We start from the raw sequence: 12,500 nt of genomic DNA, 5'->3' as shown, positions 1-12,500 counted from the left end.
CCTAGGGAATAAGAACCAACGAAAAAGTTCGAATAACGGCGTGATAATATCACTTTCTTCGTCATTGTTTCAACATTTTCTTTTTCAATTAGGCACTTTCTCCAATCGTACGTCATCATTTTTAAAATCTCGTTAAATACTCTGACGAAAAACATCTTTGATTGGATCGTACAAATTATTGATAACATTTGAAAGAATATTATTAAATCAAAAAATATATATATATATATAATTGTTAAATTATAAATATATATATATATATTAATTTCTTAAAATAGATTATATCATATGAAAATGATCGAATTAAAAATTGATTAAACATATTCATGCATATACACGCATAAAAATAATAATAAAAAGACAGGTGGGATTCAACTTTAAAATAAAAAATATATATATATAAGAAACAAGAAAAAAATTAATCAAAAAGATATATAAATAAAATTATATATATATATATATATATATATATATATGAATCTTTATTTAAGAAGTGTAACACTTATAACATACCTGTGCTTGATCCAAAGTATTATTAATTTAATAAAAAGTAAATAGTTAGAGATGGTGATACTTAAACAATCCATCAAACCTGGTAAATCGCCCGATCGGAAATTTGCTATTAGATACCAAAATTGAAATATCAAGGTGGAAGTCATTGCAAATATCCAAAGAATACGATGAATTATAGCGTAACTATAACCTGGCCATAATCCAATGAAACGTAAACTGAACTCGAGTAAACGATTTATTGGACTTCCAGGTAACATCGAATATTTTATTTCTTCAATTTTCGATGCTTCAAAAACTTTTATACTTCGAATGTACATATATTAGTAAGTTATTTATTTATTTTTTTATCACCGTCGGTAAAACAGTTTCTCGATCACGTAAGAAAAAGAAGAAGAAGCACTTCTGATAGAAAGCAAAAACGAAACAATAGTGACATGAAATTTGTTGCATAAACGATGTCTATTCGTTTCTCCCTCTCTCTCTCTCTCTCTCTCTCTCTCTCTCTCTCTCTCTCCTTTCTTCTGTCCCCTCTTTCTTTCTCTTTCTTTCTCTTTCTTCTTATATTAAATTGATAGTTTTGCAAGCATGATTATAGTCCAAAGAAAACCTATAAGGAATAAATAAAAAAAAAAAAAAAAGAAAAAGAAATAAAGATGTTATTACGTCGATTTAGAATTGAAAAATGAAAGACAAATAAAATAAGAAATAAAAAAAGTTGGAGAATGAGAGAGAGAGAGAGAGAGAGAGAGAGAGAGAAATAGAGAGCCCTTCGTGAATCGAAAATCATTTTATTTAATAATGCAAATGTTCGCGTCACACGCGAACTCTACTACGTGTTTTAGTTCTTGTTTTTCTTTAGTGAAGTAAAAACGAAGAAAGCAACATTTTTGTTTCACATTAAAATATCATAGAAAAGGGAAAGAGAGAAAGAGAGAAGGGTACACATAATTTGAATTTCATGGTAATTAAAATTTCAACATTACTTTTTTTGGTGAGTTCGACGTTCACTGATTAAATTATAATTATAACAAAAACAAAAAAAAAAAAAAGAAAGAAAGAAAGAAAGAAAGAAAGAAAAAGATTTGGAAATGATGTCAAATTGAATTTCGTTTTAATAAAAATTTCAACAGCATTTTCTGATCAATTGAACGTTCATTAATTCTATCATAGACATATGATATTAATAGTAATATGATGAAAAAGAAACAAATAATAATAATAATTATTATTATGAAAATTAAAACATTAGAAATTTAGATTAGAATTTACTCGAAGATTCTATTATTATATATCACACAATAGTCGTTAAAACATGTTGTTTTAATTAAAAGGATTTTTAATACATCGCGTAAAGAACTGACACGTATGATCCAGATGCTTTTAACATCTGAAACGAAAATACGATGATCGAATTATCGTAATGAAATTATTTTGCAATTATTATAATAATTGACGGAAGGTAAAATTAATAGAAAAAAAAAAAAAAGAAAAAAGAAAAGAAAAGAAAATGAAAGGAAAAAGAAAAACCACATTTTATTTATCTTACGCTTGCGAACACTTCCAACGATAAATCCATAAACTTTCCAGCAGTTATGACAAATCGTTTTTGTGATCTGATCATTAGAAGCAATAGAAATCGACTTTCACTTGGATCCAATTCGTACCAATTTGAATGATAAGCTGCTCTCTCGATATCTGTGCTCTGTACAGATAGAAAATAATTTTATTTACAATATTTTTTTATATTATATATATTTTATATTGTACAAATTGGATCAAATAAGTTAGAAAAAAAAAAAAAAGAAAGAAAGAAAGAAAGAAGTTCCTAGATGGATCAAAAGTTCTTAAGGTGACTCCGAAAATTTATCAGTTCTTTTTTCAGGCTTTGGCTACTTCTTTGTTTTGTCTTTTTCTTACCTTCTTTCTTTTTTTTTTTTTTATACTTATTTTTCAATCCTAATTTAAAAAAAAAAAAAAAAAAAAGAAAGAAAAAAACAGTATTACATTTTAAAACGTCGAAAAGAAATAATTGATCTCTGTAATGATATTCTTCTAATCACTTTTACGAATCACCTAAAAATTCGACTTCGATCCATCATATATATATATATTCTACTCACCTTAGAACTTAGATATTCACCGGCGTAACAAAGTGCAAATGCTTCGAGATTCGCAAGAACGTAATAAGGTATAGTTTTTGCTAAGATTACGTTTCTTTGCTCGGAATCTAATGACTGAAAAAAAAAAAAATAAGAATAAATTTCTTTTAAACCTCTTTATGTCAAATCTGTCTCGTATATATTATTTTTTCGTTTATTTCTCTTTTTTCTTTTGTTCTTCTTTTTGAACAAGAAAAACAAAATGAATGTAATATTTTATTATGAAATATATTCGTCGATATTTATTTACCGTAATTATCAAAAATCCGAGAGAACATATAACAAGTGTATTCGATAAAAATTGAATAAGTGCTATATACGTAAATATATTTTCTATATTATCCGTAAAATTGATGATCCTTTGATGTTTGTAAATCGAAAGTTTTAATATCTTACTACAGGATTTGCCTTTTTGAATCAACGACGATATATCTGATAATTGATGACATATTATCTCGACTTGACCATCAACGTGTAGTATCTAAAATGATTATTGATTATTAATAAGTGATATTATCAACAAAAAATTTGCTTGCGTACGTGTATGTTGCATATGCAAAATTACGTTTATTAAACATTAAATGGAATTCATTGAACTCGTGAATGTTATTATAAATAAAAAAAAATAAAATAAAATGATATTTTCACACACACACACACACACTATTGTATAATAACTGTGCATAAGTATCCTGACACGATTCATGAAATATAATTTATTGTATAAAAAAAAAAAAAAGCAATTTTTTTTCATAAATCGAATTTATTAAATTCATCAAACACTCGTGTCTTTATGAAAAGTAAAAAAAGAAAAGAAGAAACGAATAATTTTTCTTTCATTATATTATACTTTACCAAAGTCACAAGTAATGCACTTAGCATACTTGACATAGACGTAGCCATAAATTCTTGAAGGAATATAACGATATTGACCAATTCGTAGATCGGTGATTTCGTAATGTCGAAAGGTAATTCCATCTTAAGTATCAGCTGTTTTTCTTGCGTGAACAATGCGAAAGATGAGAAAAAAATAAGCCCTATGGAATAAGAACTGACGAATAATCTCGAATAACGTTGTGACAACTGTACTCTATTAGACATCGTTTCATGATTTTCCTTTTTATCGATAGAATCCAACCAATCATCGGTCATCATTTTCAAAATATCATCGAAAACACTACGAACAATATATATTTAATCTTGGAATTTTCATTGATACATAATTAAAGTAATAACACTAGTATTTTTTATTGGAAAAAAGACAAGAGAAATATGTGACATCTTGTATATCTAAATGAATAATTTCTATATAGTATTTTTTATTAATATTTCTTATCATAAAAAAAAGAAAGAAAAAACATATATATATATATATACACATGCACGTATCTAAGTGAAAATAAATTTTAATATCGCAATAATCGTTTCATCGAAGAAATGTTTGTTGAACACCTTTTTTTTACTTAAAACACCTTTTCAATATTTCTAATCTAAATTAAAAAGCATTGACTTTGTTCTTCTTTATATTTTCAAAATTCCAACATTATTTATTGGTCCGACAAATCCGACAAAAAAAAAAAAAAAAAAACAGAAAAAACAATCTTTCTTTTTTCCAATAATAAAAAAAGAAAAAAGAGAGAGAAGAAAAACATTTCATTTGATATACATTTATATATATATATATATATTTTTTTTATTTGTGTTTTATATCACTTACCGATTTTTCATCCAGAGTATAATTAATTTAATAAAAAACACGCTATTCGACATTGTTATACTCAAACAATCCATAAGATCTGGCAAGTCGCCAGACGTCAAATGTATAACGATGTACCAATATTGAAAGAATAATATTAAACACATGGTTATTACCCATAAAAAACGATGAACTATTACATAGGAATAACCTGGCCAGAGACCAATAAGACGAAGACTGAACTCTACCAGTTGATTTATCGGACTGACGTTAGTAGATATCATCGTCAACGTCATAGTCGAATCAATCGACTATTTTTTTCTTTCTTTTTCTTTTCTTTCTTTTTTTTTTCAAAGTAAAACGACGTCGGTGGTAAACGTCGATTTATCTTGAAAGATGTTTTAAAAAAAAAAAAAAAAAAAAAAAAAAAAGAACTTTTTTTTTTTTCCCTATACGAACAGACACATTTATATAAACTCTTCACTAACTCACAATGCGAAACTTCTCTTTTATTCTTCTAACTACGTCGCTATTATTTTTCTGTTTCTTTTTCTCTTTTATTATTTTATTTTTTTTCTCCTCCTCCTTCTTTCTCTCTCTCTCTCTCTCTCTCTCTCTAATATCTTCGACGTAAGAAAAAAAAAGAAGAAGAAAAATAAGTAGAAGAAGAAGAAGAAGAAGAAGAAGAAGAAGAAGAACAATCGACGTTTGTAAAGAAAAGTTTGCAATATAAAATCCTTATGTTCGTTCCCTCTATTGTGTATAAGTCGCGTGTTCGTGTATGTATGTTTTCGAAAGAAAATCGTTCTTTATAAAGATGATTACAGGTTTTCGTGAGATAGAAAAAGATCTAACGGAATATCGTGATTATAGGATGTGATATCTTCTTTCTTGAATACTTACAAAAGATATAGAGAAAGAAAGAAGAAAAAAAAGAAAAAAAGAAAGGAAAAAAAAAAAATAGAAAAGTAATAATGATCTCTCTATTCAAAGAGGGAAAGAGAGAGTGATGATCGAAAGCCCATTGGATTGAATTATTCAAAAACTTATAAGTAAACTTTACACGGGAACTTTCTTTTATATATTCACTCCTCTATCACCTTACCACCCACCCACCCCCTCCTCCTCCCCCTCCTCCCCCTCCTCCCCCTTTTCCTCCTCCTTCTAAAGTCCTTCTTCTTTTTGATCGTCATCGTCAATGTTGATTTAAGTTGTTTCTATCGAAGATTATAAACTTTCTTCATGAGATAAAAGGACATAATCGAAATAACTATTTTTCTAACTGGACTATACTACTTTTAATTTATACTGGTATAAAGCAAAACTTTTTTTCGCATTCGACACGCATAGTGTCGCATCGATAACTATGTATGTATACGATAGATTATTTCAAGTTTTGTTTCGTTTTCTTTTTTATTCTTTTTTTTTTTTTCTTTTGCATTTGTTTCTTTTTTTCTTCTTTTTCTTCTTCTTCTTCTTCTTCTTCTTCTTCTTCTTCTTCTTTCACGAGAAGTTCTATCTCCCAATCATTGTCGATCACGTCAATCTCTAATCGTCGTTTTACACTACTTCGTATATACGATAAATCTTTATTACACTAGATTTAAATTCTTACAGTGTTTAATACATCGCGTGTAATACCGATCCATAAGATGCCGATGCTTTCAAGATCTATAAATCAAAGATAGATTTTATATATATATATATTTTTTTTTTTTTTATTATTATTAGACTATAGAACGTTTCCAAATTGATTCGATTATCTTATATATTTATTATATATTATTATGAAATGTAATAATTCATGAATGTAGATATAAAATTATCCTATCATTTTGTAGAAATATGAAATATTAAAAGAATATATTATATATGTATATATATATATATATACATAAAATATTAGTGTATATATATATACTTGTAATTATTTATAGATCAATTAAAAACCTTTTCTTACACTGGCAAAACTTTCCAGAGACAAATCCAAAAACTTGCCAACCGTGATGGTCAATTTCTTTTGTCCTCGAAGTATCAGTAACAAAATATATCTATTCTCTTTAGAATTCAATTCGTACCATTGAAAATTGTATGCTGCTACTGCGATAGTTAGACTCTAAAAACAGACAAGAAAGAAAATGAAAGAAACGAAAAACGGAGAAAGATGATGGACATTTAAAAAAAAAAAAAAAAAATAAAGAAAGGAGAAAAGAAAGAAAATTATAAAGAAAGAAAAGATAATATTATAAGAAAGAAGAAATATTATTAATAATATTATTAATACAATATGTCACCTTTGAACTGAGGTATTCGCCGATATAACAGAGAATGAAAGCTTCGATGTTAATTATCACGTAATATGGAACAGTTTTTCCTAATATAGCACTGGCCTCGTCGGTGTCCATAGACTTTTTAGGATTATTAAATAACGATTATCAATTTACGACAGATAACGACATATAACGATAGATAACGTAATATATTCGAGTATAAAAAACAAAACCAAAAAATAATTACGGACCTATGACAAATGGAATATATGTACTAACGATCATTATGACGAATCCTGAGAAACATATGGCCATGGTGTTGGAAAAAAATTGTAACAAGGCTATATAAGTGAACATGTCCTCTATATAATTCGAAAACAATATTATTCTATCGTGTTTAACTATCAAATATTTCAACGTTTTCAAACGCGACGTTTCGTCCTTTTGAAATTGATCGAACATGTCCTTTATTTCTTGACACATCACATCTATCTGACCACCTACGTGTAATATCTGTAATATTATTGAAATAATTATCAAACAATTTGACGTAGAATTTCAATCCTTAAATTTATTCTATAAAATGAAAACGATATAATAAATCAAATAATATTTGATTATGATATATATATAAAAAAAAAAAAAAAAAAAAAAAAGAAAGAAAAGAAAAAAGATATTCAAACAATTTTACATATCAATTATTAATCAATCAGTTTATTAATCAATTTGAACGATTACCATAGTCACGATTACGGCATTGAGCATACCAGACGTAGCGGCAAATGCAATTTCCTCTATAAGTTGTACTGTACAAACGGTCTCATAAATTGGCGAAAGAAATGGATCGAACGGTAATTCCATTTTAAGTACTAGTATCCTATCGTCCGATAATATAACAGGAAATATAAACATTATGGCACTGAACGAGTAGCCAAAAAAACAGAGTTTGGTAAAACGTTGTAATGATTTAATCTTATCGATCATAATGTTGTAATATTTTATTGGAAATTTATTACTTGTTGTTGTTGTCGATGTTATTGTTGTTGTTGTTGTTTTCGACCAATCGTCGTTCATCATAAGCAAAAGATGACGAAGTGTTCTAAGCAAAATTCGTTAAGGTAATTTACCTTCTTGGAATCCTATTTCTTTCTTTTTATCTGTTTTTTCGTTTTTCTTTTTTCTTAAAAAAAAAAAAAAGAAAAAGAAAAAAGAAAGAAAAAGAAAAAGAAATTAACGACACGTACCCTTGATGATTCCAAAGTATAAAAAGTTTGATCAACAATAGGCTATTCGATACGGTGATACTGAAGCAATCCATTAGTTCGGCCAAGTCATCGATAAGAATATGCATAACGATATATCGATATTGAAATATTAAAATTGAACCCAATGCGACAATCCATAGGATACGATGTAAAATCGCATAATTATAATCCGGCCATAATCCAATAAAATATAAAGTATATCTTACAGGTTTTATTATCGAGTTCGGATATATTATCAAGTTTAATCCTTCGTTTGAATTCTTTCTGATCGTCGTGTTTTGATGGAAGAAGAAGAAAGAAACAAAACAAAAATAGTAACAGTGAAAAAGTGAAAAGGATATTAATAATAACAACAATAATAAACAACAACAACAACAACATATAACAATAATAACAATAATAATAATAATAATAATAATAATGATCAATAAAATTTACGTACCTACTCTTCATCGTTATATATATATATATATATATATACACAAGTATATATACACATATATACTAATCGTTCCTATCGTTTGTCCCCCATTAACACGAACTGTCTTCGAAGCATCGAAGAGACTTTTTGCTTCGCATTTCTCATCAAATATTCTTCTCATGCGAGCTCGAACGTGAATCGACTTTTCCTGATTATAGGTTTTACGAGGAAACGTCGTAATAGGACGAGAGTGAGATAGGGTGGAGGGAGGAGTGGGGAGGAAGCAAAGGGAGAAAGAGAGTTGCAAGCTTTTCTCGACGACAACAAAAAAAAAAGAGAGAGAGAGAGAGAAAAAAAAAGAAAAAGAAACGCGAGAATTCTAATGCCGTCATTTAATGCCGATCGAACATTCGATCATTTGTTTTTGAATAATGCAACACTTGTGGACGTACTTACTTACGTGTATGAAGTTAATAAAGAAATTGGGAAGAACGAAGAAGAAAAAAAAAAAAAGAAAAGAAAGAAAATACAGAAAAGAAAAGAGAACAGAAATGGTTGCAAATGCGTGAACAAAAAGAGAGAACAATTTGCGAGTGTGTAAAAAAAAAAAAGAAAAAAAAAAGAAAGAAAGAAAAAAAAAGAGAAAAGAAAAAAGAGAAGGAGAAAATTCATTACGAGTGTCTGATTAAAAGAAAATAAGTGACTTAATGAAGACAAGGAAAGAAAGAAAAGAGAGAAAAGAAAGAAAGGGAGAAAAGAAGTTCGTGATACCGTCAGTGAAATTAATTTATTCTCGTTTGCGTCCTCACTTTGCGCTATTTCTCTTCCTTCTATTTTTCTTTTCTAGGTTTTCCGTTTTTTTTTTTCTTTCTTTCTTTCTTTCTTTCTTTCTTTCTTTTTTCTTCTTTCTTTCTTCCCCTTCAAGTTCAATGAAAGAGTTTTTGAGTCGAGTAAGATCGGGGAGATGTGTATAGCTAAGTGATATGGGTCATAAGATAATTCTTTTGAAAGTAAGTTGGAAGAGTAGTAAGTCGAGAGATTGATAATAATAAGTTTACTTGAAAGTTCATTTAGGCTCTTCGATATGAATCCAATGTCTCTCTCACTCTCTTTCTCTCTCTCTCTCTTTTTCTCCGTGTATTTGTGTGTGTGTGTGTGTGTGTGTGTGCGAGAAAGAGAAGGAGAGAAAGAGATAGAGAAAAAAAGTGAAAGAGAAATTTTCTTCGAAAGAATTTATTTCTATTGCCAACAGACTAATTTTAAACTTACTAATTCTAAATGTAATACTTTTCAATAGATAGAATAAAGTACCCGAAACTTTTAAGGATTGCGAAAAAAATACAAATTAAAAGAAAAAAAAGAAGAAGAAGAAGAAAAAATTGAATCCAATTTTATCGATGAGAAAGTTTGATTGGAAATATAATTGATCGATATTAAATCGATAATGAAAAAGTCACAATGACATCTATGAATTTTATATTTCTACTGTTATAGCAAATGTTTTTTTCAGATTTTATCAACAAAAACGAAAACCATGAAACGTCTTTGAATATTCTAAAACGTCAAAGTTAACGACTATCAGCTGATTGTCAATCGATCGATCAGCTGATACCAATCGATCAGCTGATATTTAAAAGGAATTCACGATGCGGACTCGTCGATTTTTTATTCAAAATATAATTGAAGATTCTAAAACGTCAAAGTCAACGACTATCAGCTGATCGTTAATTGATTGATCAGCTGATATCGATCGATCAGCTGGTATTTAAAAGGAACTCACGACACGGACTCATCGATTATTCATTTAAGTATTTTGATACGTCATTTAGAAGATTCTGTTTTTAATTAAAAATTTTCTACACTTGTATTTTCTATGATATATCATCGTCATAAATCTTTTTCCTGCAATCAAATAAAAATGAAAAAAAATCAAGTACTTATAATTCTTAGAATACATTTTTTTTACTTATTTAATAATTCCTTTATAAAAAAAGAATAAATTAAATTCGATCTATAGGATAACCAATCGTATGTTATAAATTTTTACGAAAAAAAAAACACAAAAAAAAAAGAAAAGAAAAATAAATAAATTAATCCTATTTTTCTTCTCCGCTTCCAACACTTTGGATTATTGCACTTTCGAAGAATAGATCAGGGATATTACTTGAAATTCATAGTTCGAAAGCCTATGAAAATCTAGACTGTTGAAAAGCGAACTATCACGCGAAGAAAAGAAAAATAGTGTGAAAGAAAGAAAGATACAAAGAGAGACAGAGAAATGGAGAGAGAGAAAAAGAGAACGAGTTGAAAATTGTTCAAGCTTTTAGTGAGATCATCGTTTACGGTTTTACGAAATTGCTGGTTTCCTTCGTTGATTATAGGTTTCCTCGTATGATAGTAAGGTAAGAAGAGAGGGAGAGATGAACAGTAGTGTCATTATTTCTTATCCACAAAGCTCGAAGAATAAGAAGAAAAAAAAAGAAGAAAAGAAACATAAAGAACAAAAAGTAAGGATGCCTCGATAATCGAAAGTACTAGGAATTTTATTTAATAATGCAAAAGCATTCGTATAGTATCTTTCGCAATATACTCTAGCCATAATCTCTGTCTTTATCTATTTGAGATCTATGAAAAAAAATTCATCAATTGAAAAAAAAAAAAAAGAAATAAAAAACTTAGAAAAAATAAGTGAAATGAAAATTTGTACTCTCTCTTTCTTTCTCTCTCTCTCTCTCTCTCTCTCTCTCTCTCTCTCTCTCTCTCTCTCACTTTTTCCATTTCTGTGTATGTCTCTATGAAATTTGTTAATACTTCGATATAATCATAACAGCTGATAGATAAAATTATTGATAACGAAGGTTTCATTTCTAATACATTGCGTGAAGTACCGATGCATATGACGCAGAAGCTTTCAATATCTAAAAAGAAAAAAGATAAAGCAAAGTGTGTTAGAATTTTATGTATATATATATATTTCTTTTTATTATCATAGAAATATATATATCGTAGAGATATCGTGATATTATAAAACGTATTATCACACTTATGCATAATTTATTATATGAATTAACGTAATAATTAATTACAATTGTTCTTACACTTGCAAAACTTTCCAATGACAGATCCAAAAATTTGCCTACTGTTATAGTCAACTTTTTTTGTGCTCGAAGTATTAGAAATAATATATATCTGCTTTCGTTCGGTTTCAACTCGTACCAATTAGTATCGTATGCCTTTCTACCGATTATCGTGCTCTGTAAATTTAAAGAAATAATAAGTGATAGTGTTAAAAAGAAATTGTTAAAAAAATAATTTCTTTTTTGTTTTTGTTTTTGTTTTTTTTTTATGCTTTTTCACATTCAATTTTTTTGTTTACACACTTTTGAACTGAGATATTCTCCAGCGAAACAAAGTATAAAAGCTTCGACGTTCACCACAGTATAATATGGAACTGTTTTTGCTAATATTGCACTACCTTCTTCCATGTCAAACGACTATAAATAAAAATGTTTCTTAATCGTTTAATCTATAAAAAGTAAATTTTACGATACAAATTTATTAAAAAAAAAAAAAAAAAAAAAAATAATCCGTATTAATATTAATTTAATATATTAATTCGATAATATAATCTTCTTAATTTCTAAAGATATTAATTTATTTATACAATTAAAATACAATTATATCGAGTAACATATAACAAAATATTTTGTGAATATTGTGAAATGATAAGAAAAAATTGAAAATTATTACGATAATGATTACATTACTGAATTGATTAATTAAGTAATATTAACATGATTATAATTGCACTGATATATATATACATATATATATATATATATATAATAAATTTAATATTCTAATTTTAACTACATAATTAACGAATTTAATTATCGAAATAATGCAAAGATTAATTTACAACATTAATGTATAACAATTTCATATCAGTCCAAGGATTAATTTTCCAAACGAAGAAAAAAAAAGAAAAGAAAAGAACAAATTTCAAAACTCACCGTCATAATAACAAATCCCGAGAAACAAATAGCCATGGTGTTAGAAAAAAATTGCAACAGAGCAATATAAGTAAACAAGTCTTCGATATAACCAGCGAACAATATAATCCTATCGTGTTTAATGATCAATTTTTTCAATATATTCAAATAACAGGCATGTTCA

At 27.5% G+C, this 12,500-nt stretch overlaps 3 protein-coding genes across 6 annotated transcripts in view; all 3 read right to left on the bottom strand.

Annotated features, from left to right (window-relative positions):
- Nucleotides 1-831: 831 nt before the first annotated feature.
- LOC122635186 (odorant receptor 85c-like) lies at nt 832-4,708 on the bottom strand. Of its 3 annotated transcripts, none has more exons than XM_043825109.1 (6): nt 4,390-4,708; nt 3,528-3,849; nt 2,923-3,153; nt 2,634-2,747; nt 2,060-2,215; nt 832-1,120 (listed from the first exon to the last, which is right to left on the bottom strand). In XM_043825109.1, the coding sequence occupies exons 1-6, from the start codon at nt 4,662-4,664 to the stop codon at nt 1,103-1,105; spliced, it is 1,116 nt and encodes a 371-aa protein (XP_043681044.1). In that variant the 5' UTR covers nt 4,665-4,708; the 3' UTR covers nt 832-1,102. The 3 variants fall into 3 exon arrangements, with proteins under 3 accessions (XP_043681044.1, XP_043681043.1, XP_043681045.1); XM_043825108.1 differs by lacking the exon at nt 832-1,120 and adding an exon at nt 1,777-1,900; XM_043825110.1 differs by lacking the exons at nt 832-1,120; nt 2,923-3,153 and adding an exon at nt 1,788-1,900.
- A 1,191-nt stretch (nt 4,709-5,899) lies between these two features.
- LOC122635233 (odorant receptor 4-like) lies at nt 5,900-7,550 on the bottom strand. The gene is made up of 5 exons (XM_043825193.1): nt 7,377-7,550; nt 6,918-7,151; nt 6,663-6,776; nt 6,329-6,484; nt 5,900-6,039 (listed from the first exon to the last, which is right to left on the bottom strand). The coding sequence occupies exons 1-5, from the start codon at nt 7,548-7,550 to the stop codon at nt 5,989-5,991; spliced, it is 729 nt and encodes a 242-aa protein (XP_043681128.1). The 3' UTR covers nt 5,900-5,988.
- A 3,570-nt stretch (nt 7,551-11,120) lies between these two features.
- LOC122635187 (odorant receptor 4-like) overlaps nt 11,121-12,500 on the bottom strand; it is a 2,697-nt gene continuing 1,317 nt past the window's right edge. The window contains exons 3-6 of one of the 2 annotated variants that reach the window (XM_043825111.1): nt 12,338-12,500; nt 11,705-11,818; nt 11,423-11,578; nt 11,121-11,242 (exon numbers count right to left, since the gene is read on the bottom strand). The exon at nt 12,338-12,500 is cut by the window's right edge and continues 71 nt beyond it. In XM_043825111.1, coding sequence (XP_043681046.1) covers nt 11,192-11,242; nt 11,423-11,578; nt 11,705-11,818; nt 12,338-12,500 — 484 coding nt within the window. In that variant the 3' untranslated portion in view covers nt 11,121-11,191. The remainder of the gene's footprint in view (nt 11,243-11,422; nt 11,579-11,704; nt 11,819-12,337) is intronic. The other variant, XM_043825112.1, reaches the window with a different exon arrangement.

The sequence above is a fragment of the Vespula pensylvanica genome, chromosome 17, assembly GCF_014466175.1.
Source record: "Vespula pensylvanica isolate Volc-1 chromosome 17, ASM1446617v1, whole genome shotgun sequence".
In the NCBI taxonomy this organism is placed as follows: Eukaryota; Metazoa; Arthropoda; class Insecta; order Hymenoptera; family Vespidae; genus Vespula; species Vespula pensylvanica.
Note: the sequence above shows the minus strand (reverse complement) of the source record. Positions and strands in the feature narration are given on the sequence as shown.

Coding starts and splice junctions, on each gene's coding strand:
- LOC122635186 (XM_043825108.1), bottom strand. CDS start 4,664: ATGACGTTGACGATGATATCTACTAACGTCAGTCCGATAAATCAACTG. Junction 2,748..2,922: donor TCGGATTTTTGATAATTACG/GTAAATAAATAT, acceptor TTTTTTTTTCAG/TCATTAGATTCCGAGCAAAG. Junction 2,216..2,633: donor GTGAATATCTAAGTTCTAAG/GTGAGTAGAATA, acceptor CTATCTGTACAG/AGCACAGATATCGAGAGAGC.
- LOC122635233 (XM_043825193.1), bottom strand. CDS start 7,550: ATGTTTATATTTCCTGTTATATTATCGGACGATAGGATACTAGTACTT. Junction 7,152..7,376: donor ATGCCGTAATCGTGACTATG/GTAATCGTTCAA, acceptor ATAATATTACAG/ATATTACACGTAGGTGGTCA. Junction 6,485..6,662: donor GCGAATACCTCAGTTCAAAG/GTGACATATTGT, acceptor GTCTGTTTTTAG/AGTCTAACTATCGCAGTAGC.